The following is a 26,134-nucleotide window of genomic DNA, read 5'->3' as shown; positions in this document are numbered from 1 at the left end:
GATAATTACATAAGAAGATCACTTGTGATAGTTTCTTTTTAAATGATAGAGAGACAGAGAGAGAGTGGAATAAGTTGCCAAATGCCCTGGGCGATTGTTCACCATGTTTAGTCTTTTTAAATCTCAGTTTGAGCACTTGTAAAATGGAACTATTTGGAGTTATAGAAAAGATGAAATAAAAGTACTTGTGCAAAAGCTAGTAGTGAGCTAAAAAGTGTTACTGAAAATAGAGATGGTTCTCGATTTTTCTAATGAACGAAATGTTGGCCTATGAATTTTTAAAGACTTTTTAAAGAGTTATTATTTCTTATATCTAAAGTAAGATGGAGTTTGATGAAAATATTCTTGTCTTCTTAATCTGCTTGATATTAACTGCCTGTTTTCATTGATCAAGATGTGTATTTGAAATCACTCTTTGAAAGCAATCATTAGATCAGAATTCAGATAATGGCGGGGGGGACCATTAAGCACAATCCTAGAATTATCTTCCAGTCTAAAGACAATGGGGGTGCTGGGTGCAGGGCTGTGTGGGGAGGGCCCCCAGGAGAGGATGTGGTTCAGGCATCATTTGAAGGGGACTCCTGGAGCAGCAGACTGCAGCCAGCCGTCCCTGAAAAGACTAGTTAGTCTTGGAGTCAGGTTGTATCGTGTTACAACCTACAGCCGAGAATGTTATCCCTTATGGCAGGGATAAAAATTACTCGGAACAAAATTTCCCTTCTTAAAAAATCTAATGTGGATTATCACTGTTTATTGCCAACTCAGAATATTATTTTCTTTCGTCTGCTTCTTTAATGGAGGGTCTATACTCCGTTCCCTTGGGGCAGTCGTCATCTTCATGTGAACAGGGAACACTGTTCATGTGAAAAGAAGATGCTGTCCGGGGCTTGCCTAGCAGTCCAGCAGTTAGGACACCACACTTCCACTGCAGGCGACACACAGCTTCAATCCCTGGTCTGGGAACTAAGATCCTGCATGCCACCAGGCGTGGTGGGGGTGGGGGAAATGCTGTCCTTTTTAGCATCCCAAATCAGTAAAAGCAGGTATCTGTTTTAAAAAATGGTGAAAATATACTCCTTTCCTTTCAAAGGAAACATAGAAATAGAATTTAGGAAATGAAAACTAAAATATAAACATAGTCCCCTTTTGTGTCATCAATGATTTATCCACTGAACAAAGTCCTAGACTCTGCTGGACACTCTGAGGAGATCAGACTGAGTGCAGTGTGAGTCCTGTGTTCAGAGAGCTTATGGCCTAGGAGTAAAAATAAAATACACACATTTACTTAAAATAATAGGTCCTAATCAAAAACCCAATCAAATAACAGTATTTTTGCCAGTGTTTAACAGACTGGGGCACGTGACTAGCAAGCTCTTTATTTATTGTCACAAAGTCGTACCGTGTTTTTAGTGACTTTAGGTTATTTATAGTAAGACTGCCTCATTTGGAGTTCAATCTTTCTGATTTTCCAGGCATATAGGTGGTACGAGCTAGGGCACCAGAGGGGCCACTTTGCCTCCGTGTGGCAGCGCTCACTGTACAACGTGCAGGGACTGAAAGCCCAGCCGTGGTGGACCCCCAAGGAGACCGGCTACACCGAGTTAGTGAAGGTGAGTGCTAACTTTGCCCAGTCCTTGTCTGTTTCCTCCTCAAAATTCAGAGATGGAATCTCAAGCAAAGGAATGTCCGGGTGGAGATAGATTTTCTTTCCAGGGGCATATGCAGAAAACAGCACAAAGCAAATCTTTTCATCCCATCAGACAAGAGTTCAGGTTAGATGGTGAAGAGAGAAATTTGTTGAAGAACAGTTTTCAGAATTTTCTATTTAGGACCCCTTTACACTCTTAAAACTTGCTGAGCACCCCCAAAGAGTTTTGTGTTGGGTGGCTCACAGAACTCAGGACATTTACTTGTGCTTGAAAGTTTATTAAAAAGGGTATTATCAAGGGGCTTCCCTGGTGGCTCAGAGGGTAAAGCGTCTTCCTACAATGCAGGAGATCGGGGTTCGATCCCTGGGTGGGGAAGACCCCCTGGAGAAGGAAATGGCAACCCACCCCAGTACTCTTGCCTGAAAAATTCCATGGACAGAGAAGCCTGGTAGGCTACAGTCCATGGGGTTGCAAAGAGTCAGACACAACTGAGCAACTTCACTATAATTCACTTATCAAGGAAACAGATGAACAGCAGATGAAAAGATACACAAGGTGAGGTGTGGAAGGGGAAGGATCCAAGTGCAGGAACTTCTGTCCTCGTGGAACTGGGGTACACCCCGTCCTGGCCTGTGCACAGGCACACCCTCCCACAAGTGCATCAGATCTTATGGTTCACCAGTGTTTATGGAGCTTAATCAGCAGCACCCATGTCCCTCCCAGTGATGGGTGGAGCTGAAAGTTCCAGCCTAGTTACATCATCTTTCTGGCGACCAGCCCCTTCCTGCGGCCAACTGGTGCCCCACACTAAGTCGCCTCATTAGCAAAAATTCAAGTGTGCTCTTTTGAGACGCTTTATGAATGACAGAGTGAGAGGGTGTTAGTTTCTCAGTCATGTCTAACTCTGCAATTCCATGGACTGAAGCCCACCAGCCTCCTCTGTCCATGGGATGCTCCAGGCAAAAATATTGGAGTGGGTTGCCATTTCCTTCTCTAGGGGATCTTCCCAACCCAGGGATCAAACCCAGGTCTCCTCATTGCAGGCAGATTCTTTACCATCCGAGCCACCAGCGAGTGACAAAGGTCATTCCACTTATTCAAGAAATTTCATGGATTTTGGGAGGTTTTGCCAAGAACTGGAAACAAAGACTAGATAAAGTTCTTATAATATTATCTGAAGCCAGCCCCTGAATTTTGACCACAGACTGATCCCTTCTAACAAAAGGGTCCTAACATTTAACAGACACGGCAATTCACTAGACCACATTGTCACTAATAATAAAGAGTCCAGTCCATTATCACATCATATGAAAGTGCCTCCCAGGGTGAGACCACAAAGGTTGGCTGACCCCATGAGATCTCACAGGCTCCAAATGTAGGAGTGATCTGAGCAACAGATGGCTTTAGCCTTTCAGATATCTGATGTAACTGAGCTGAGATAATATCTTGCCCCCATGCCCTTGCTGATGGGAATGAAAAGGGGTGCAGCCATTTTGACAGGGGTTGGCAGTTCCTCAAAACATTAAACACAGAGTTACAGCCTAGCAATTCTACTCCTAGGTGTATACCCAAGAGAAATGCAAACATACATTCATATGGAGATGTGCACCTAAGTGTTCAGAGGAGCATTGTTTAGAGTATAAAAAAGTAGAAATAACCCAAAGGTCCATATACATGATGAATGAAAGAATAAACAAAGTATGATACATTACACCATGGCAATAAAAAATGAAGAAGTACCAAGATACTGCGTATGACATGATGCTACCTATTTGAACTGTGTGTGTGTGTGTGTGTGTGTGTGTGACTCAGTCATGTCTGACCTTTTGCAACCCCACAGATTATAGCCCACCAGGCTCCTCTGTCCATGGGATTTTTCAGGCAAGAATACTGGAGTGGGTTGCCATTTCCTTCTCCAGGGGATCTTCCCAACCTAGGGATTGAACCCATGTCTCCTGTGTCTCCTGCACTGCAGGGATATTTTTACCTGCTGAGCCATCAGGGAAGCTCCCATCTGAACTGTCCAGACAGACAAATCAAAAGAGAAAGGAATTAGATTGATGATAGCAAGGAAGAGGGCCTGAGGGTGAGTGATTGCTCATGCATAAGGAGTTATGGAAATGGTCTAAAATTAGACCGTGTTTATGGCTCATGACTCTGAGAATATACTGAAACCTACTGGGTTGTAAAAAGTTAATTGAGCGAATTTTCTGGCATGTGAGTTATGTCTCACTAAATATGTTACGAAATAGGAAGCTGTGATATATACATTGTAGTTCAAGTATGTTAAAAAAAATAAACAGGTTTCTGGGGGTTGATGAATACCTAACTTAATTAACCTGCATTAAGGTAATACAGTAAGGTTAGTGCATCCGCTCCATAGGCATACTGTCTGGTTTTGTTTGTTTTGTTTTCTATTGAAGTATATTTACAATATTATGTTAGCTTCAAGTATACAATATAGTGATTCAATATTTTTACAGTTTGTACTCCATTAAGTTATTACAGGATAATGGCTATAATTCCTTATGCTATACAGTAATCCTTGTTGCCTGTCTATTTTATACATAGTGATTTGTATCTCTTGATGCCATATCCCCATCTTGCCCCTCTTCCTCCCCTCTCCCTAGTGGTAACCATTAGTTTGTTTACTGCATCTGTGAGTCTGTTTCTGTTTTGTTATATTCATTTCTTTTTTTTATGTTCCACACATAAGTGATAACATAGAGTATTTCTCTTTCTCTGTCTGATTTATTTCACTATGTATAATACTTTCTAGGTCCATACATGTTGCTGCAAATGTCAGAATTTTTACTCTTTTCTGTGGCTGAGTAATATTGCATTTTTACGTGTAATAGAATATTATATATATCTAGTCCTCTGTGGATGGCGATACAGTGAAGCAGTTTAGAGCATCTCCTCCATAGCCACACTCCCTGGTTTTGAATTTTTGATCTCATTCCCTACTAGCTCTGTGATGGTGAACACTACTTCTTCATGCTTCACTTTCATTGTGCAAAGTGGCTGTGGAAACAGTGCTTGTTCCATGGCTGTTTATTTAACAAGTAGGAAGTGCTCCTTAAACATTAGTTATTGTGATGATTTATAATTTTAATTTATGTATTAACTTGTTTTCATAGGGAAATATTTTCTAGTTTCTAAGAAATATCAGAGAGCCAATTTTGAAATTTTATATACTATTGAAATAACAACAGCTAACCTATATGAAATCTTATCTATACTCCATGTGCTGAGCACTTTTGTATATAATATTTCTAACCTTTACTCTTCAAGATGGGTATTATTGTACCCACTTATATTTGAGTAAATAAGGACTAGAGAAATTAAGAAAGTTGCCCAAGGTCTTATATTTAATAAGTCAAGGCTAGGGGACTTCCTTGGAGGTCCAGTGGCTAAGACTCTATGCTCCCAGTGCAGGGGGCATAAGTTTGATCCCTGGTCAGGGAAGTAGATCCTACATGCTGCAACTAAGAGCTTGCATGGCACACGGTGCAGCCAAAAATATAAGCCAGAGCTGACCCTGGGACTGAGACCTCCCTTTCCTCAGGTCCCTGCCACTGTACCCTGTAAGTCACTGAGGTCTGCTCTTGTGTCTCATGTTACTCTTTCAGCCAATTAAGTCTTTATTTCAAAATTCCATTTCTCTGGGCTGTTTTAAGCCCTGACTGTTTCAAGCTCTGCTTCACTAAGAGGAAAAGAAAAGCCAGTCCTGGGCATTAACCACAGGGTCCACAGCAGCACAGAATCTCAGTCAGCCTGTGCTTTGTGATTGTAAAGTTAGCTTGACTTTGCAAACTACCTTTATTTGCAGAAATGTTAATATTGTACATGTTGCGACTTTGAAAAAAAAAGAAGTAGTTTCAAGTGACCATTTGCCAGTGATGACTATGACTAGGCAGAACCTTCTATGTGAGGGAATCCAGGGACCAAGACCACTTAGTTGACAAACATGTGCTCATCAAAATTTTCTTCTGTTTTCAAGTCACAGATGTGACTATTATGGATCATAAATCATCACCTAGGCATTCATACTGTAAGCCAGAAACCTTTTAGATGGGATAGCTGCTGTGTTTGGCCAAGATCCTTTTAGAATAATTACCCAGATTCTCACTCTTAGGTAACAGTTAACTGCCATGCATTGCACATTTTCATTTAAATTATTCTCATTGTATGTTCCAGTGAGCTGCAGAGTGCAATTTTGTTGAAGGCACAGGACAATGTTCAGCAAAATGTATCATCTGTGTTTTTCTGTTGTGTTGAATTGTCATTGTTCGCCTTATTGTGTAGCTGGCAATTTGGCAATTCTGTGCACCAGGGGTGTTAAGAGGCTGTGTAGCTCCATGAAAAAAAAAAATTGAGAGAAAAACAGGCCAGTAGAGTTTTTTCTTTTAGATATATATTCATTAAAAGTGAGTAATTTTTTGCCCAGATAACAAATATGAAAACCCTAAGTGGCTTGGAGGTGTTTAACATAGAAACTGAAACAAAAATGGATTAATGTGTCTCTAGATTATAAATAGAAAAGGGAAAAGAAATCTCTTCCAGTAAGACAAAAGCCACCCTACTTAAGAATTTTGCTCCGTTTTTTTTAAGATTAGTTTTTTGATCAGATTTATTTAGATGTAAACATACATGCATTGAAATCACCGTCATAACATAGAGAAAGCAATGAGAGCCAATAGCAACTAAAAACCATAGTTCAAAATAACCCTTTTTTATTTTATTCCTTGCTACCTAACTGTGCATTCATCACTGGAAAAGGGGGAAATTCTTGCATCCTGTTTCTAAGATTTTCAAAGCCCCTGCTCTGATGTAAATACATAGCATCACAGATAAGTTTTCCTTCTTCATACTGTAGCTTTCTTACAGTTGGAGAAGTGCCCAGTAAAACCTGCCAGTGGTGTGACACTGCCTCAGAATGACTGATTAAAATGATACTCTTCCTGGCATTCCCTCAGACTATGGCTTTTATTAATTAAGAAGTCCACTGTGTATGAATAATGCCACCTGGACAAAATTAAAAACTAATACGGGAGTACATTAGTGGTTCAACATTTGTATCTGTGTGATTCAATATTTGAAATATTTTCACTGAACTGCTTTTGAAATAAATTGGATTGAGACAGAAGCAGAAGTGTCAGATTTACAGTGAAATTAAGCTGTAAAGTAAGAGGATTATCAATTTTATAGGAAAGTAAGTATCATAGTAGAAAGAAGTTCTGAAAGCAGTTCCTAAAGATTAATATAATAGTTTAATCCTGTTTTTCTAAATCAGACTTTACACTTTTGAATTCCAAAAGGTTTTTCACTGAAAATGACAACAAAATGACCATGGGAATGCAGAGAATTTACAGAATTTGATGGCTGTGTGATTTACAGGGAAACTTCAGAAGCAGGTTAGCTTTGCTCTCTGCTCTGACTCCTTGGAAAAGTCATTTTGCCCACCTGAGACTAAGTTTCTTTCTCTCCAAATGCGAAATAATTGCCTCAGTTCCTCCTCTCCTACAAGGTGCAAAAGCAAACACAACAAAACCCCACCATCAAGGATGTTTCCATGTGGGTTTCAACGTGAGCCCTTACTGAAAGCCGACACTCTGCTAAGGTTAGAGAAGGACATGTGATGCCAGTTATGGCAACATACCAAAAAGATGACATATTTGAAATGCTTTGAAGGACCTTTCTGGCGGTCCGGTGGTTAAGATTTCACCCTCCAGATGCAGGCTCCTTTGTCCATGGGATTCTCCAGGCAAGAATACTGGAGTGGGTTGCCATGTCCTCCTCCAGAGGATCTTCCCGACCCAGGGATCACACTCATGTCTCCTACATTGCAGGTGGATTCTTTACCACCGAGCCACTGGGGAAGCCCCTTTTTCAGTTTTTTACAAATGCCTAAAAATTGGCTTTGTCTCTAATCCTCCTTCCAGTACAGTGTTTGACTTACAGTCCAGGGCACTCTATTGCAAGCCACATCTGGAGGTTAGTACAACATTTACAGTTTCAAAATTTTTGATCAAGTAGGTCATGATCCATATCTTAACATACATACATACTGATTGATGTGTTAAAGATACATGTGCATGTAGACGATAGATCATGTGCTTATCTGTTTATCAGTGGTTTGTTTTATATAAACAGAACATCTCTCTGTCTAATTTGCACCCCCTTGAGATTGAGGACTTTGGGGTTTTTACTCCCTCAGGACACAGCCTGGTGCACTGTTCCTTGTAGGTAGAGCAGAGACAGGACGATAGAACGTTATTTCCTCTTTTACCTTCTCCTGACTGCGGACGTTGGCTGGTGTCCCTGCCAGTTTGGACTAGAGCAGAGTGTTCTCCGAGTCCTTGAAGACCTCAGGCTGGCTGTCTCTCCTGGCAACCTGGAGTACCTTTTCTCCTTGCTTCGAGGAGAAGAAACTCTTTTACTCACACTCTTTAGAAAGAATGAAGTTCAGTCCTCCGAGACTCTTCTCTTGCCCTGTGCCCGATACTTTATGTCATCCTTTTCCTTCAGTAAAGATAATGAGCGACTGAATATACAGAATGGCGATGGCCAAGCCATTTATAGAAATGGAATCAACCCACCATCTGCAGCAAACTGCCAGGAAAACCAACCCCTTTTCTACAATAAATAACCCAGGAAGCCAGCCTACTGTGAACCAGATTGGCAGCAAGCCAGATTATTATCTCCAGTGACAATCCTGGAAGCTGAACAGTAATTTCTGTTATCATTCTGCCCAAATATCCAGGACTTGATTAATAACTGGCAGCTCTCCTAATCTGTGTCCCCATTTCCAACTTAGCACCAACCAGAGAAAGTCAGATATGCTCCCCTAACCAATCACTAGTGGCTCAGACGGTAAAGAGTCTGCCTGCAATGCGGGAGACCCAGGTTTGATCCTTGGGTTGGGAAGATCCCCTGGAGAAGGAAATGGCTACCCACTCCAGTATGCTTGCCTGGAGAAATCCATGGACAGAGGAGCTGTGGGGTTGCAAAGAGTCGGACACAACCGAGTGACTAACACACACAACCAATCACTAGGGCTTCCCTGGTAGCTCAGTGGTTAGGGATCTCCCTGCCAGGTTTGATCCTGGGTTGGGAAGATTCCCTGAAGAAGGAAATGGCAACCCACTCCAGTGTTCTTGGCTGAGAAATTCTATGGACAGAGGAGCCTGGTGAGCAAAGAATCAGACACGACTTAGAGACTGAACAACAACCAATCACTAGAACACTTAGCTTCTGTTAAGCCTGCCTACAGCTTCCCCAGGCCAACAGCCTCTGATCAGGGCTTCCCTGCCTGAAATATTCTCTTTTTCGCTAGAAAGTTTTCCCATGCCCAGACACAGGTGATGGTGGCAGACCCCCTTGCTCCAGCAAGCTCTGAATAAACAGACTTTGCTTTTCTCATTTGATTGGTGTTCATTTATTTCCCAACAGGAAATGTCAGATGTTTTCATTTATTTTTATATTCAAACTTGAAAAACTGGAGATCTGATTAAAATGCACTAGGAACCAGCATGAGATTGCTTCATCAATGCTTCTAATTTCCCAAGAGATTTTATTAAAATCAGTTTGCTGTGGGAGCATTGCACTTCCTATGGTGTTTGCTTGGATTTCATGACTTCAGCTCAGCACTCAGGGGGCTGCCCCTCTACCCTGCTATATTCTCTCAAAGGCAGAGGACGCTGCTACCCATGTCCTTTCATCACAGTGTAAAGTATAGGCATGTTTTAGCCAAGATTTAAGTAAGCTGACTTTATCTCTAAAAAATCAGATCTGGAATTCCTAAAATAGTTAACTAACAAACATGTCTTAGACAATTAGGTAAAAAGGGTATACATTTTACTAATGAACCACTGTTATCAATTCATTCTAATTCTGACTTAATGTGGAAACTTGGCCTGGAATAGTCTTGGATCACTTGCCTTCTCTCAATTTGGAGTCAGGACCTTTCAAGGTACAAACAACTCTGGGACTTCTGCCAGTGTTTGTGTTTGCCCATAGTTACTTACCTAACCTTGCTTAGGCTTATCTTGTATTATGTTTTGTCCACATGTTAAACGTGTCTCTCTTTCTGATTTTTTCCATGACTGTGTTTTGTTTTGCTGCCATAGATTTACTGGCGTACTGATCCCCTCCCATCTGCTGTTGGCTTTCTCAGCTGGGTCTAGTTTTAACCTGAATCTGCATTAATGTTACACATTGAACTGTGTCCCCTCAAACTTATATATTGAATTCCTATTCCGACTAATATGACTGTACTAGGAAATAGGACCTTTAAGGAGATGAAGTTAAAATGAGGCTGTTAGGGTGAGCCCTAATCTGATATGACTAGTATCTTTATTAGAAAAGGAAATTTGGACACACAGGAATGTCTGAGCATACAAAAGAAAGACCATGTAAAAACACAGAAAGTAGCCATCCACAAGCTGAGGAGAGAGGATTCAAAAGAAACCAGACCTGTTGTTGTTCAGTGGCTAAGTTGTAGCTGACTCTTTGTGACCCTATGGACTACAGCAGGCCAGGCTTCGCTGTCCTTCACTATCTCCTGGAGTATGCTCAAATTCATGTCCATTGAGTCAGTGATGCCATTCAATCACCTCATCCTCTGTCACCCACTTCTTCTCCTGACCTCAGTCTTTTCCAGCATCAGGGTCTTTCCCAACAAGTCAGCTTTTCACATCAGGTGGCCAAAGTATTGGAGCTTCAGCTTCAGCATTAGTCCTTCCAGTGAATGGTCAAAGCTTATTTCCTTTAGGATTGACTGCTTTGAGCTCTTTGCTGTCCAAAAGCTTACCTAGAAATTATTCACTGGCTAGAATACTGTACATAGTTAAGCCTTCAATCAAGTGTAAGAACAACTTCAGATAAGTAAAAAAGAGGATGACCAACACCATATGATATCACTTATCTGTGGAATCTAAAAAAATGACACAAATATATCTATGAAACAGAAGCAGACACGGACATAGAGAACAAATTTGTGGTTGTCCATGGAGAGGGGGTTTAGGGAAGGGGAAGATTGGGTTGTTGGGATTAGCAGATGAAAACTATTATATATAGGATGGACAAACAGCAAGATCCTACTGTATAACACAGACAACTATATTCAATATCTTGTGATAAACCATAATGGAAAAGAACATATATATATATATATATATATATATATATGTATAACTGAATCACTTTGCTATGCTGCTGCTAAGTCACTTCAGTCGTGTCCGACTCTGTGTGACCCCATAGACGGAAGCCCACCAGGCTCCCCCATCCCTGGGATTCTCCAGGCAAAAGTATTGGAGTGGGTTGCCATTTCCTTCTCCAATGCATGAAAGTGAAAAGTGAAAGTGAAGTCGCTTAGTCGTGTCTGACTCTTAGCGACCCCATGGACTGCAGCCTTCCAGGCTCCTCCGTCCATGGGATTTTCCAGGCAAGAGGACTGGAGTGGGGTGCCATTGCCTTCTCCATCTACAGAAGAAATTAATGCAACAATGTAAATCAACTGTACTTCAATGAAATTAAAAAAAAAAAAGAATAACCAGATATTTTTAGAAATTCAGTTTTACCTGCAGTGTGTGTCCTTTCTCAGGAACACAGATAATCCTTTATTCAGATTAGAATTGAGTAATTAGGGAGCCTCATACTGGGCAGAGGTCAAGAGAAGTTCCTTGATGACAGTGGTCCAGCAAGCCCAGATACCACCCAGTTCAGAGCAGAGCAAAGCAAATGGCTGCTGTAGGGTATCTTCAGAGAAAAAGAGCTTATATGATGTTTCTGGCAAAAGTAGCATAGTATCAAGAGATTTTACAGCACACCTTCGGAGCTATAAAGAAGAAGCAGTGTTAAGGGCGTTAGAAAATCAAGCCAAAGGAAAGGAGGCAGAATTTATATATGCTGCATGTGAAACGAAGTATATTTGTTACAACTCAATAAAACTCAAATGGGAGTTTACTCAAATGTGTGAAAGGTTTGTGAAATGAGCTGAATTGCTAGATGGAGAAGAAGAAAAAGAAGACATCAAATTTGTTCCCTTCCCTGGTAGAAAATGAGTGATAAAGTCTAGAATTAATAAATCAAGAGATAGCAATATAAATATATTATTTAGATGGAAGCAGGTAAAAATGAGAAAATATATTTAAAGCAGTTAGCTGGGGACTGAACTCAAGACTGGGGAAAACTTAAGTAAGAGACTGCTGTTTTCATGATAAAACTTGTAGTAATATTTCACTGTTTAAAAATGTGTATTTCTTGATATAATGAACATAGCAAGTGAAATAGTTAAGAATTAGTTTGGCTTTAGTTTGCACCTCTAAAGGCTTTCTGCAAGAAATCAGTGTTAGGAGAAGCCTTTAAAAATAGGACTTCATCTAATTTGATGTTGAAGAAAAAAGTATGCCATCTAAGTGGAGTGAGCAGAATAACTGCAAAAAGAGGAAACCGTCATGCACTGGAAGGAGGGAGAGGATTAAGGAGAGCTGGCTGCACAGGGTGGGATTAATGAGGCTTGAAACTGGGAAGTCCATTTATAGATGAGTGGAGTGCCCAATATAGCTGAGGTTTAACTGAAAGGCAAGTGCTGATGATGGGTTTATGAGGCCATGAAGCATTGTGAAAACAAACAGATCTCTGTTTGCTAAAGCCTGTGTAGTCAGAGGAAAAAATGTGAATCAGAAGCTTCTGTCTTCTGGGCAACCAACCCAAATACCAACCCTATGAATCTCTCTTTTCAGTTTCACAAAATGAATGAATGTAGGGTGAAGGAAGTAATATTTCAGATGAGAATGTAGGCATGGTCTGCTCTTCAGGTTCCTGGTGGAATTTCCTAAAAAATGGAGTTATTTGCCAAGTCAGAAGACTAATGATACTTACAGAAAAGATGCATTTCTCCTTTTCTCCCCCTCCTCCTCCTTTTCCTTGTCCTTCCTCCTTCCCCAGCCTCACTCCCCACCTCTTCCTTTGTTCTATCTCTCTCGATGTCACTCATGCATGCACACAAGAAAAAAATTTATTCGGCCTTTAATTCCTGTAACCATTAAATTTTTACAGTGTGGTACCTTGGTTTGTGCTTGAAAATGCCGTTCCCAGGACCCATTCCAGATTCCCTCCCCCTAGGCCCAAAAAAGAGACTCTTTTTTTGGTGTCTTTCCAAAACTGGAAAACATTCCCAAGTGCAGTCGTTAAGTATCCCTGCTTAATCGCTCAGTTGGGTCCAACACTGTGCGACCGCCTGGACTGTAGCCCTCCAGGCTCCTCTGTCCATGGGATTTCCCAGGCAAGAACACTGGAGTGGCTTGCCATTTCCTACTCCAGGGGATCTTCCTGAACCAGGGATCAAATCCACATCTCTTGTGTCTCCTGCCTTGGCAGGTAGATTCTTTACCACTGAGCCACTTTCAAGCACAGTAATTACTTTGCTAGAAAAAGTGGCTCTGTTGAACACGTAGAGGGTCGTGACGGTTCTGTTCTCTTGTGTTTTTAGTCTCTGGTTAGCCCAGTTTTCCCCAGCCATCAGAGTGTGCACTTCCTTTGAGGTGTGCCCAATACCCAGTCAGAGAGCACCTTGTTCCACCAGTACCTTGCCCAGTGTCTGTCCTCAACATCATAGTGGGGACCCATGGCCACCCTGCTGCCCCAGAGCGGGGCAGGGCCCCGAGCCCTCTGTGGTCCAACCCCTTCTTTCCACAGATACCCAGAGGTGATGGGTGGGACCCCAGTGCCAGTTTCTGGCGCTAAACTGTGAGTCCCTAGACTCAGTCACTGTCCAAGTCCCCTGTCATCCCTCAAGACAGAAGTCTCCACCACACTCACAACGCAGATCCTTCCAGTTGTCAGATTCTACCTCCAAGTACTAAGCTCTAGAGAGAACATGCTGAGTGGCTGTTTCATGATAAATAAATAAAGAAAAAAAGTCAACGTCCGTGCAGCATTTGCTCAGCAGATTGAGGAGTCAGTGGTGCTGTCACTGGAGTGTTTCCAGTTGGGGACCAACTGGGAGACCATGCACCCCTTTGCTCCTTTCAGCCTTGAGTCTGTTATCCAGTGCCTCTGTGCAAACAAGAAAAAAAAAAAATTAAGTCACTACTGCTCATGGAAAAGTCTCTCAGCCTAGGGGGACCCTGGGGAGAGGAGGCAGGAGGGGGTGGAATGACACTTCACATGTAAAAGACAGCCTGCTCTTAAGAAAATTTTAAAAATTTGTATTTAGTGATGTAATCACTTTAACATTTTCCCTTAGGGCTTTATGCCCTATTTTAGGAACAAAAGATCAGCTCTTTCCAAAGATGCCCCTAAAGTCAGCTTTCAAAAGAAATGCAAGAAGATTCTAAAATACCAAGAGGGCAGAGAGGAAGAGCCTGACGTATGAGGCACCCACCAATGGCCTCATTTGAAAAATAATTCCATGTGTTAGAGCAGCAACTCTCCCGTCAGTGTGGCAGTTTAACAAGAATCGAACAGATTCATCTCATAGCTTGAACAAGTTACAATAGCTGCAGGGAGTGTTGCCGATTTAGGTGCATTCAGGATGGGGTGAATGTCTTGGATGGGCTTCCCAGGTGCTGCTAGTGGTAAAGAACCTGCCTGCGAAGGCAGGTAGACTTAAGAGACATGGGTTTAATCCCTGAGTTGGGAAGAGTCCCCTGGAGGAGAACATGGCAACTCACTCCAGTATTCTTACCTGGAGAATCCCACGGACAGAGGAGCCTGGCGGGCTACAGTCCGTGGAGTCACAAAGAGTCAGACACAACTTGTCCACTAAACAACAACAAATCTAGATGAGAGGGAAATTTTCATTACTTATTAATCAGACAAACAAACAAAAAGCTGAATGTTACTCTAAGGTGTATTACCAGGCATATTTTCAGTCCAGAATCTTCTCCTCTAGTCCTTAGAAAGAAACTGGAAGTTAATCCGAGATGAAGGCCTTGCAGCGATGGATAAAACCCAGGGCCTCTTCCTGCCTGAAGATGAGAACCTGAGGGAAAAGGGTGACTGGAGTCAGTTTACGCTGTGGCAGCAAGGTGAGTACCTGACTTCCTGATCATTCTCTGTGACCTGATGGGAAAGGGGCAGGGGGGCCCTTCTGGGAATACTTCACAGAGCCTGGGAAACCCAGATTATCAAAATTTGTTCATTGCTTCTTAAAATGTATGAACACTCATTTATGTGTGTGTGTGTGCATGCAAATTCATAGTTTTATATATGCCTTTGTTGTATTTGGATATATAATGTGTTTGGGTTTTCCTGGTCTTTCCTGTTTAATGATATGTTACAAAGAGTAGTCCTACTGTATAGATGTAACTGAAAAGCCCACCATGGGTGCCTTAGAAAAGAGCTTTCTTGGGCCTCCTTTGCCCCTGTCCCATGGAAACGCATCCCAACATGAGAGCTGTTAGGGATGATGACACACCAGAGGGACAACTCAGTAAAAGCTAGTGTCTGAGCTCCTCAAGAATAGGAACAAGAGACTTCCCTGGTCGTCCAGTGGTTGAGAATCTGCCTGCCAATGCAGGGGAGATGGGTTCGATGTTCTCTGGTCCAAGAAGATCCCACATGTTGCAGAGCAACTAAGTCCCTTTTTCTGCAACTACTGAAGCCCGCACTTGAGCTTGTGCCCCACAACAAGACAAGCCACCGCAGTGAGAAGCACGCGCACCGCGACGAGACAGCAGCCCTCACTCACCACAGCTAGAGAAAACCCAAGCAGAGCAGTGAAGACACAGTGCAGCCAAAAAGAAATTAAAACAAAGAGAATAGGAAGGGGTTCATAGTCAACATACCATTCCCTGAGCTGAACCCAGGCCCAGGTACACGCCCCACTGTGTGTGTGTGTCCAACGAGTTAATATCAATCTGTCCTCAAAATGCGAAGCATTGAATTTTATCTTTAAAGCACTCTCCAACTCTCTTGAAAATTCAAATTAACCTGGGTTAACAATAGCTGTACAAAAGTAAATCCATTCTGAAGACTAACCAGCACGTGTCTCATGCCTTTAGCTGCAGAAGATAAAGTAGAGGATGGTAAGCAGTTGGTTTATATCGTGGGACAAAGAAGCACCATTCTTTGTGTCAGTATGCTTTCAGAATACGAAGGTTTACATATCAGAGAAAGAACTTCAATAATATTTTCAGGGAAATGTCCATAAGAAGAGAGATCACAGGATTTCAAGTGACTGTCAGCTTTTTTCCAACAGGGCCTTTTTAAGCAGAGCTATCGTAAGGTCAATATGTGACTAGCATGCTAATTTTCGTCTATCGGCTTCTCACTAAATGAGTCAGTTCTGTTGGCTGTAAGCATTCACCGGTTCATCCAATGCCTCCATTCCATTAACATCCTCATGCTTCATAGAACCTACTGGGCTTCCTAACAAGGCTTCAGAATCGTACGCGTCCTGGAGGTAATTTTTGGGAACCATACTCTCTGCTAAAGCCACGATGCATCAAACTCCTGCAAAAGACAAATAAATTTAATCTTTTATACAAAACAAATAAGATTGAAATATGCAAAGCATTGTAGGGCATATAAGAACATTAAACAAAAGGAAATAAATAACAGAGACAGTTTGGTTGGTGGCAACCAGATTATTTGGTTTGACTTTTAAGGTTTGGGTGTATTTTTTAAAATTTTTCAACTGTAGCAAAATACACATAATTTAAAAATTTAGCACCTCATCTGTTTTTAAGTGTACATTCAGTACAGTCAAGTATATTCATATTTTGGGGCAACCAATCTCTAGAACTATTTCACCTTGAAAAATTCAGCCCTTTGCAACCACCTTTGCACTTTCTGTGTCTACAAACTTGACTGCTTTAGACAAAACAATTCATATAAGTGGAATCATACAATATCTGTTAACTTACACATTTTCATATATTTTTATTATACCTAATTTTCCATGAATTAGAGTAATTTCTTAAAGTACTCTTTACTTCCTTGTTATCTTTGTTAAATCCTTCTTCCCGCTGAATGGAATTTGCATGTTCCCTCTTTTTTCTTAAGTTTGACAGAGTGATCTATTATTTCTTTAAAAAAAACTCAAATTACATCTCACCTTATTTTAATTATTTTCTAATTTTTGATTTTATATTTTTCTTCTCCTCTTATTCTTTTGTTATTTATTTTATTGTTTTTTTTTTTTTTTGGTAACTTTTCAATTGGGACTTCTTAGAAAATTTACTTTTGTTCTTCTTCATTAATAAAAGCATTTAAGACTATGGACTGATCTCTGACTTTGATTCAAAGCTGATTCAAAGTTTTGACTACTTTCCTTAACCTGTAATGTGTATTTTCACTTGTATTATTCCCCCCAAAAGACTTCATTTTATCTTGATTTCCATTTTGATCCAAAATAATTTAGACGTGTATGTGTGTTCTATACATACCCGTTTTTCAATCAGTTGCAGTCAATTAACTAGAAATTAATTTCTAGTTTTATCTTTTGATCATAAAATAGTTTCTCTTTTAGGAAGTTTTATTAAGGTTCTGTTCTGTTTTGTTTGTGGTTCCAGTCTTCTGGGAGGAATCCAGTATTTTCTGGAAATAAATGCACAGTTTAAGGACTTTTGATGGCATCCAGTTATGTAGCTTGCATAGAAGCAGGGTGGAGTCCCTGAAGGAAGATGCCCTGTCAGCCTGCAGACAGAGGAGTCAGGAAAATGTGGGGAGGGAGGCGGTAGGGCTGTTGCTTAGCAACACTGAGAACTCAGGTCCGATAAGAGGCCCATACGGATCTGACTTAGTAGAGACTTAGAGGTTGTCTAGTCTAGTTAGGAAAGGATGCTACTGGATATTTGAAGGCCTTGAAGCTGTGGCTTCAAGCTTGGTTTCCATCCATATGTAAGTGGGAATCACAAAAGGTCTCTAAGCAGCCCAGTCAGTTCTGAGGTATATGTTGTTGTTGTTTACTCGCCAAGTTGTGTCCCACTCTTTGCAACCCCATGGACTGCAGCACACTAGGCTCCTCTGTCCTCCACTGTCTCCCAGAGTTTGCTCAAATTCATGTCCATTGAGTTGATGATGCCATCCAACCATCTCATCCTCTGCAGCCTCCTTCTCGTTTTGCCTTCAGTCTTTCCCAGTACAAGGGGTTTTTCCAGTGAGTCGGCTCTTCGTTCACATCAGGTGGCCTGAGTATCAGAGCTTCAGTATTCCCTTTAAATGATCAGCTTTTTTGAGTTAGAGAAAAAAGAAAGAGACAAGAAATATACATATGAACTTTTCCCCACAGATGCTTTCAAATTGCTATGTGGGTGTTACAGAACATCTGTCCTGTTCATTTATTGCTACGACCATGAACAGTAAAACATAGAGTTAGCAAGTATGCCACACATGCGCAGTCGTTTTGTTTCCCAGAGCCCATGGGAGACAGTGCTACCTGATCCCGAGAGCCTTTCTTGGTGAACTCAGGGCAGACCTCTGAATTCTTCTCAACACACTGATCAGTTGGCATTGGCTACCTAGAATTGTCTAGGTAAAGTTGTCATGCAAGATGAGCCTGTTGTCATCCCAGCAGTAGAGCCTAATGAGACTTCAGAACCAGGACCTTTAGAAACCTCAGCTCCATGAATTGTCATTCAGTCTTTCAGTCGTCTCTGACTCTTTGCGACCCCCATGGACTGCAGCAGGCCAGGCTTCCCTGTCCTTCACCATCTCCCAGAGCTTGCTCAAACTCATCTCCATTGAGTTGGTGATGCCATCCAACCATCTAGTCCTCTGTTGTCCCCTCTCCTCCTGCCTTCAATTTTTCCCAGCATCAGGGTCTTTTCAAATGAGTCAGCTCTTCGCATCAGATGGCCAAAGTATTGGAGTCTCAGCTTTATCATCAGTCCTTCCAATGAGTATTCAGGATTGATTTCCTGCAGTATTCACTGGTTTGATCTCCTTGCTGTCCAAGGGACTCTCAAGAGTCTTGTCCAACAGCATGGTTCAAAAGCATCAATTTTCGACTCTCACATCCATACATGACTACTGGAAAAACCATAAGTGAAGCTGCCCAGTCATGTCCAACTCTTTGTGACCTCATGGGCGGTAGCTTACCAGGCTCCTCCATCTGTAGGATTTTCCAGGCCATGGTACTGGAGTGGGTTGCCATTTCCTTCTCCAGAGGATCTTCCTGACCCAGGAATCGAACCTGAGTCTTCCGTGTTGCAGGCAGACACTTTACCACCTGAGATACTTTGACTATATGGACCTTTGTTGGCAAAGTAATGTCTCTGCTCTTTAATATGCGTCTAGGTTGGTCATAGCTTTCCTTCCAAGGTGGCTCCATGAATATCCCTCTTAAAATGTATTCTTCACGTGTAAATGAAATATTCAATTGGTTTTCTCAGATTTGCATTGGCATTTAGATCTCTTTCTAAGGCTATTTTCCCCCAAAGAAGCAGAGTTTATCACTTCTTGAAAGTTACTTTAAACTGTGTGGGAAATAATAAAACAGAACCACACTGCGTTCGGCTGCTGGGCATTTTCTCCTCAGCAGAATGGTTTGTTCCGCACAGCTATGTTCACATCCAAGATGCAACGAAATGGTAAACCATGCTTTACAGTATAGCCTCTGGAGCCAGAGGGTCCTGAGTTGGGGTCCTGGCTGTACCACTTGTTACTGTGTAATGTGGGCCTGTTCCTGAATCTCTGGGCCTCAGATTCCTCAGCTGAAAAATGACGATGAAAATAGTGCCTTAAGTATGGGGTGGTTAGTAGGATCAGTGAGTGTTCAAAGGTCTGACAGATAAATGATCGTGATACTAGTTTTTTATTACATAATAATTATACATTATATAACAGTAATAGGGGCAGTCTTAGGTCACAGTTAAGAACATGGACTCTGGGAGTTAAAATGTCTCTATCTTTCAAAAAAATATATCGTTTATTCTCCTCCATGAGAGCAAATGGCACTGTACATTCCTGAGTACGTCATTCCTAAAAAACAGTGATTTTGTAGATGGTGAAGAAAGTTGCATAGTCCAAGGTGCTTCAGACTCTACCTACATCTGTGTTCTTGACAGTCACTCAGAGAAACCCCTGTCTCCCAGAGACCTCCTTTCCTCTTCTTTATCAGCACGTAAAAAAGGAGATGTACTTTGAAAAATGCATTAAATTTCAATGAAAAATAATGTTTAGGTTATTAGCATATAATCCTGGAAAATGCACTAATCTATTTTGCTTCCTTAGGGTGGGTGGATTAATTTACTGTGGCCACTGTAACAGATTACCATAAATTGAGTGGCTTAAGATAACCCAGATGTATTATCTTTACAATTTAGAGGTCAGAAGTGGGTCTCACTGAGCTAAAATTCAAGTGTCACCAGGGTGGCTTCTGGTGGCTCTGGCCTTTCTCCTGGTGGCTCTGGCATTTCTTCTGGTGGCTCTGGCATTTCTTCTGGTGGCTCTGGCCTTTCTTCTGGTGGCTCTGGCTTCTGGAAGCTGCCCACATTCTTTAGCTTGTGGTCCCCTTCCGTCTTCAGAACCAGCAATAGCTGGTCATGTCTTTCTCAGGCTGTGTCACTCTGGCCTTGACTCTCTGCTCCTTGTGTATTTAGACCCTGTGATTACACTGGGCCCATCCAGTTCATCCACAATAATCTCCTTTTTTAAAGGTCAGCTGGTTAGTAATCTCATCGTCATATGCAAACAATTTCCCTTTGCCGTGTTACCGAATATATTTACAAGTTACTGGGCTTAGGTTGTGATCCTCTTTGGGATGGGCCATTATTCTGCCTGCCACAGAGGGGAAATAGGCATGTAACACATGCTCTGTCCATTAGGCCAATGAGTAGAGTATTCTGCTCCTTACTCTGCCAGTCACTATCTATTGCAACAGAACATTGTGTCTTCTTGTGTTTATTCAGCCTCTCATTTTTAAAAATTGATTCCTTTGGCTTTTCTTTAATATTTATTTATTTATTTGGCTGTACTGAGTCTTAGTTGCAGCACGTGAACTCTTAGTTGCAGCATGTGGGATCTAGTTCCCTCACCAGGGATTGAACCTGGGGCCTCCTGTATTGGGAGCTCGAAGTCTTGCCACTGGACCAACAGGGAAGTCCTAGCCTTCTCATTCTTACAGTGAGGAGGACAATATAGGTTGTATACAGTCAAAACAGGATGAGTTAAAGCTTTACTGTGATTTGTTCCTGACAATGGTTTTATCATTTATTGTTCTAGGAAGAAAAAATGAAAATGCCTGTAAAGGAGCTCCTAAGACCTGTTCTTTACTAGATAAATTCCCTGAGACAACAGGATGCCGAAGAGGACAGGTACCAAGAATGTTTTCATTTCTGGGGAGGACACAGTCAGTTATCAGGAGAATAAATGGAAATGCTGATGTTTACTAAGAATTGGTCATTTTCTTTGACCCACTGAATGTCTTTTTTCACTCGCATTTTAATGAAACAATTTCATGGCCTTGACGGCAGCATTGAGAGTGGAAAATGTTCACTGTTTATAGCTGTGTGGGAAATGGGAGTCCTTATTTTTAGTTCCTTTACAAAGAAATAGGATGAGAACATAAATTCTGAGTGCTGTGATGGCTCTGATCAAAATTGACAGTAATTTTGTACTGTTGCTTTAATTTAGTGATTCTCCCACACCTTGATAAAGGGATGAACAGGGGTTATGTTTTCTGTGCAGATCAAATATTCCATTATGCACCCGGGAACCCACGTGTGGCCGCACACGGGACCCACGAACTGTAGGCTCCGAATGCACCTGGGCTTGGTGATTCCCAAGGAAGGCTGCAAGATCCGATGCGCCAACGAGACCAGGTATGCTCCCCCCATCATTTTCTGTCTATTTCATCACCTCTGACAATGGATGCTCATTACAGCAAAGCTACATTCAGGTGGATTATTTCCCTTCCTTTGTGACTAAAGGGGCTTCCCTGGTGGCTCAGAGGTTAAGGCATCTGCCTGCAATGTGGGAGACCTGGGTTTGATCTCTGGGTCAGAAAGATCCCCTGGAGAAGGAAATGGCAACCCACTCCAGTATTCTTGCTTGGAGAATCCCATGAACGGAGGAGCCTGATGGGCTGCAGTCCACGGGGTTGCAAAGAGTCAGATACGACTGAGCGACTTCACTTTCATTTTCATTTCACTTTGTGACTGAAATAGACTAGGGGGAGAGGTATTAATCCAACTTCATTAGACTGTGTGCTTTCTGTTGATCAGAAAGTGAAAAAAAAAGTGAAAGTGTTGGTTGCTCAGTCGTGTTCAACTCTTTGAGACCCCATGGATCGTAGCCCACCAGGCTCCTCTGTCCATGGGATTCTCCAGGCAAGCATACTGGAATGGGTTGCCATGCCCTCCTCAGGGGATCTTCCCAACCCAGGAATCCAACCCGAGTCTCCCGTATTATGGGCAGATTCTTTACCATCTGAGCCACCAGGGAACCCCTGCTGTTGATCAGAGATACTCCCCAGTTCTAGGGCGGCCCTCCTTCACCATTTCTCCCCAGATCACTCTCGTCTGGTTGATGAGCCATCTTGCTTCTCTTTCTAGGTGGACAAACCTATATTCGGAGCCAGCTAACTTATCAGCTTGTCAGAGTCAGCTAAGCCCTATACACGGGACACACTGTGTTCATGCTTTACAGTTTAAACTGTTCATCAATACAAAGAGTCTCCTTCCTGAAGCAAACACCTGGTGATATTTGTGTCTTGCTGTAGAGGACACAGCATGGCACAATGGCTGCCTTTTCAAATCCCAGCTCTGCCAGCTAATCCTGTGCAACCTTGGCCAGTTACTTAATCCCCTGCAGCCTCAGGCTCCTTACTTATCAAATCAGCAGTGATGCTATCTACTCTGCAGGATTGTTGTCCAGATTAGACTAAATAATGCATACAAGGCACTTAGCCTGGGGACTGTCCTAAGCAGGGAAAGAGTGACTGTTCAGGGCAGCTTCTTTTGATCTTCTTTATTCCAGTCCTGATCCTATTACTCTGATCCCCTGGAGTGCCTATCTTTTCACCCATCCAAAATAAACATACTACTAAGATCCAATTTCATTCCAGAAAAGGAACCTCTTCTTTGACTTCTTAGAGTAGGTACAGGGTATGTCGTCAGTGATCCTGTTCTTTATCTCCATTGCTGTACTGTGTTTAGTCGCTCAGTCATGTCCTACTCTTTGCGACCCCATGGACTGTAGCCCGTCTGGCTCCTCTGTCCATAAGGATTCTCCAGGCAAGAATACTGGAGTGGATTGCCATGCCCTCCTCCAGGGGATCTTCCCAACCCAGGGACTGAACCCAGGTCTCCTGCATTCCAGGCAGATTCTTTACCATCTGAGCCACCAGGGAATTGCTTTTATTAATTAATTATTGATTGATTATTTATTTATTTATTTATTATTATTATTGCTTTTATTAATTAGTACACATTAATCTAATCTCTGGGACTGAGCTGTAAGTGCCTGGAGGGCAGAAACCAAGTTATTATCTTCTTACCCGTTTCTCAGGACCCTTAGTGGAGGTCTGATGGCGAGGTGTTCAGGAATGTGCAGGTCATTCCTTTGGTTGTTGACACACACCCGCCAGCCCAGACCTGGTACAGTAGCACCCAGTGCTGAGGGGGATTCCACGATGACTCAAGTTGAGGTCTTACCCTACCAGGTGTCCAATCAGGGAGCTAACACAGCTCAAAAGCCAGGAGTCATAAGAGAGGCACAGATAAGGATGCTGCAGGTGGTCAGTGGACAGGCAGCTAGCTCATTTGCCACTGAAACTTGGGAACTTTGACAGAGAAAAGTGAAAGTGTTGGTCACTCAGTCGTGTCTAACTCTGCAACCCCATAGACTATAGCCCACCAGGCTCCTGTGTCCATGGGATTTCCTAAGCAGGTGTTATATGACTCTTGAGAGTCCCTTGGACTGCAAGGAGATCCAACCAGTCCATTCTGAAGGAGATCAACCCTGGGATTTCTTTGGAAGGAAGGATGCTAAAGCTGAGGCTCCAGTACTTTGGCCACCTCATGCGAAGAGTTGACTCATTGGGAAAGACTCTGATGCTGGGAGGGATTGGGGGCAGGAGGAGAAGGGGACGACCGATGATGAGATGACTGGATGGCATCACGGACTCAATGGACGAGAGTCTGAGTGAAGTCCGGGAGATGGTGATGGACAGGGAGGCCTGGCGTGCTGCAATTCATGGGGTCGCAAAGAGTCGGACACGACTAAGCGACTGAACTGAACTGATAGTGATATTAAAAAGTGTTTGCCACTCACTCCTCCCAGCAAACTCTCATTGGATCTGGAGGCGAATTTTTGGAGGATGGACTGTTTCATCTGTCTTGTCCCTGAGGAGTTTTGAAGCATCAGTGTCCTTCCTCCATCTCATCATTGTGGGTCAGCATCCTTCTCCATGTCCTTATTGTACTTGTTTTATGTTGCGTTACATTCTCATCCTTTGTAATCCTTAACTCAAGGGTGGTTGGGTCAGGCTAAATATTTCATTACAAAAAGAGTGTTTTTCATGAGCAAAATGGATCAATTGACAGTAAAACACTGTGCAAGGCTGCTAGTGAAAATAGCTAGAGAGCTGAAAAGCAGGGTCAGTTTATAAACTCTGAGGACAGAAAGACTGTAATATGAAATCTGGAAGTTTCACGCTGTTATTGTGGTGGTAACATTGGCATGGAAACAGAAGCACACATACCGAGAAATCGGGCTTCCTTGTGCTCAGCAACAGGAAGCAATTTTTCAGAGCTTCTCAACTTTGGAAAGAGTGGCAATTTGTGCGTCACAGTTCTCAGGTATTAATAATCACACTGCTGTTTCCTCAGTGTTTTGCAATTCCTTCTAGCGTGCCTCTGTGTTTAAAGGTTCCATCACTGCAGAACACAGCACTTTTTACCTGGTCATAAGCTTGCAGGTATGCAACCTTCTATCATGACAAAATTATCATTTAAAATGAATAATGCTTTCCGATGGCAAAACTGATGCATGCTCCTGCTATGTAATTTGGAAAACACAAACACAAAAAAGAAAAGAAATAATTATTTTTGATCTCAGTACTCAGAGATATTGCCCAGATGCTTCTCCATGTCTATATGTGTATATTCATAAGGAGGAAGCGCATAGTGATTATAGACATTGTGCTTTCTATGTGCCAGGCACTCTGCATACATTCACTCATTAACCTTCACAACAATCCTACATACCTGGGATGATTAACATCTCTCTTTTTCAGCTGAGGAGAAAGTGAAAGTGACAGTGTTAGTTGCTTAGTCGTGTCGGACTCTTTGTGGCCCCATGGACTGTAGCCCACCAGGCTCCTCTGCTCAGGCAGGAATACTGGCGTGGATAGCCATTTCCTTCTCCAGGGGATCTTCCCCACCCAGGGATTGAACCCGCATCTCCTACATTGCAGGCAGTTTCATTACTGACTGAGCCACCAGGGAACCCCAAAGTCACATGACCAGGGTTCAAATCCTGGCGTTCCGTCTTATGAAGTGTAACTTTAGACAACTCGCATGACCTCACTAAGCCTCACTTTCCTCCTGTAAAATGGGGAGAATAAAAGTATGTCTTGGTGTGGTTTTGAGTATTACAGTAATCCATATAAACAAATGCATTCAGAGCTGTATTTCGGAGAAGGCAATGGCACCCCACTCCAGCACTCTTGCCTGAAAAACCCCCTGGATGGAGGAGCCTAGTGGGCTGCAGTCCATGCGGTCGCTAAGAGTCGGATACGACTGAGCGACTTCACTTTCACTTTTCACTTTCATGCACTGGAGAAGGAAATGGCAACCCACTCCAGTGTTTTTGCCTGGAGAACCCCAGGGACAGGGGAGCCTGAAGGGCTGCTGTCTATGGGGTCGCACAGAGTCGGACACGACTGAAGTGACTTAGTAGCAGCAGCAGAGCTGTATTTACAGAGTGTGATGTGGTAAAATGCACTCAGTATTTTTGAGCTTCTATTGTGCCCATCTCCGACTGCTGCAGAAACAGTGACTTCTGCCCCTCACATTCCCAGGAGTGAGACCAAGTCTCCTGGAATCATTGGAGGTGGTCCTTAGAACCTGCAGCATGCACTCTGATGGGGGTAGCGTGGGGGCCCTGAGGAGCTCGAAAGTGAGGAGGGAGATGGAAGTCAGTGGAGGATGTGGGGGCCAGGGCTGGTGAAAGGATAGTAAGAAACAGACAAGGTCTGCAGTTTGATAGGCCTGGGGCTGGGAGGGATGCTGGGGTGGGGGGTGCAGCCAGACACCGCAGGTAGCCACCCCCTCTTTTCCTCCTTTGGCTTCCCTGCCCCCTTACCTCTGATGTGGGAGAAAGGGCAGAGAGGCATCCCAGCCTCATGAAGTTTCTCTCCATCTTTCCTTTCTTTCTCCTTTCTCTTCTTGGCTTTCTTAGCCTTCTGCTACCTGGTGACCCAGGACCAAGAGAAGGAAGTCAGAGGCTATATAGAGAGGCTGTACAGGGGCTGGTCAGCAGGGGAGAAGCCCCCGGCCACCTGGAGGGGGCCCTGTGGCAGCCTGGCC

At 42.7% G+C, this 26,134-nt stretch overlaps 1 protein-coding gene across 1 annotated transcript in view; it reads left to right on the top strand.

Moving 5' to 3' along the window:
* Positions 1-26,134, top strand: part of ASPH (aspartate beta-hydroxylase) — a 163,389-nt gene that overhangs the window by 130,070 nt on the left and 7,185 nt on the right. The window contains exons 22-25 of the mRNA XM_040261284.1: positions 1,473-1,610; positions 14,551-14,686; positions 20,826-20,917; positions 21,291-21,424. Coding sequence (XP_040117218.1) covers positions 1,473-1,610; positions 14,551-14,686; positions 20,826-20,917; positions 21,291-21,424 — 500 coding nt within the window. The remainder of the gene's footprint in view (positions 1-1,472; positions 1,611-14,550; positions 14,687-20,825; positions 20,918-21,290; positions 21,425-26,134) is intronic.

This window comes from Oryx dammah, unplaced genomic scaffold (assembly GCF_014754425.2).
Source record: "Oryx dammah isolate SB20612 unplaced genomic scaffold, SCBI_Odam_1.1 HiC_scaffold_19, whole genome shotgun sequence".
Classification (NCBI taxonomy): domain Eukaryota; kingdom Metazoa; phylum Chordata; class Mammalia; order Artiodactyla; family Bovidae; genus Oryx; species Oryx dammah.
This window is presented reverse-complemented; position numbering and strand designations above follow the sequence as displayed.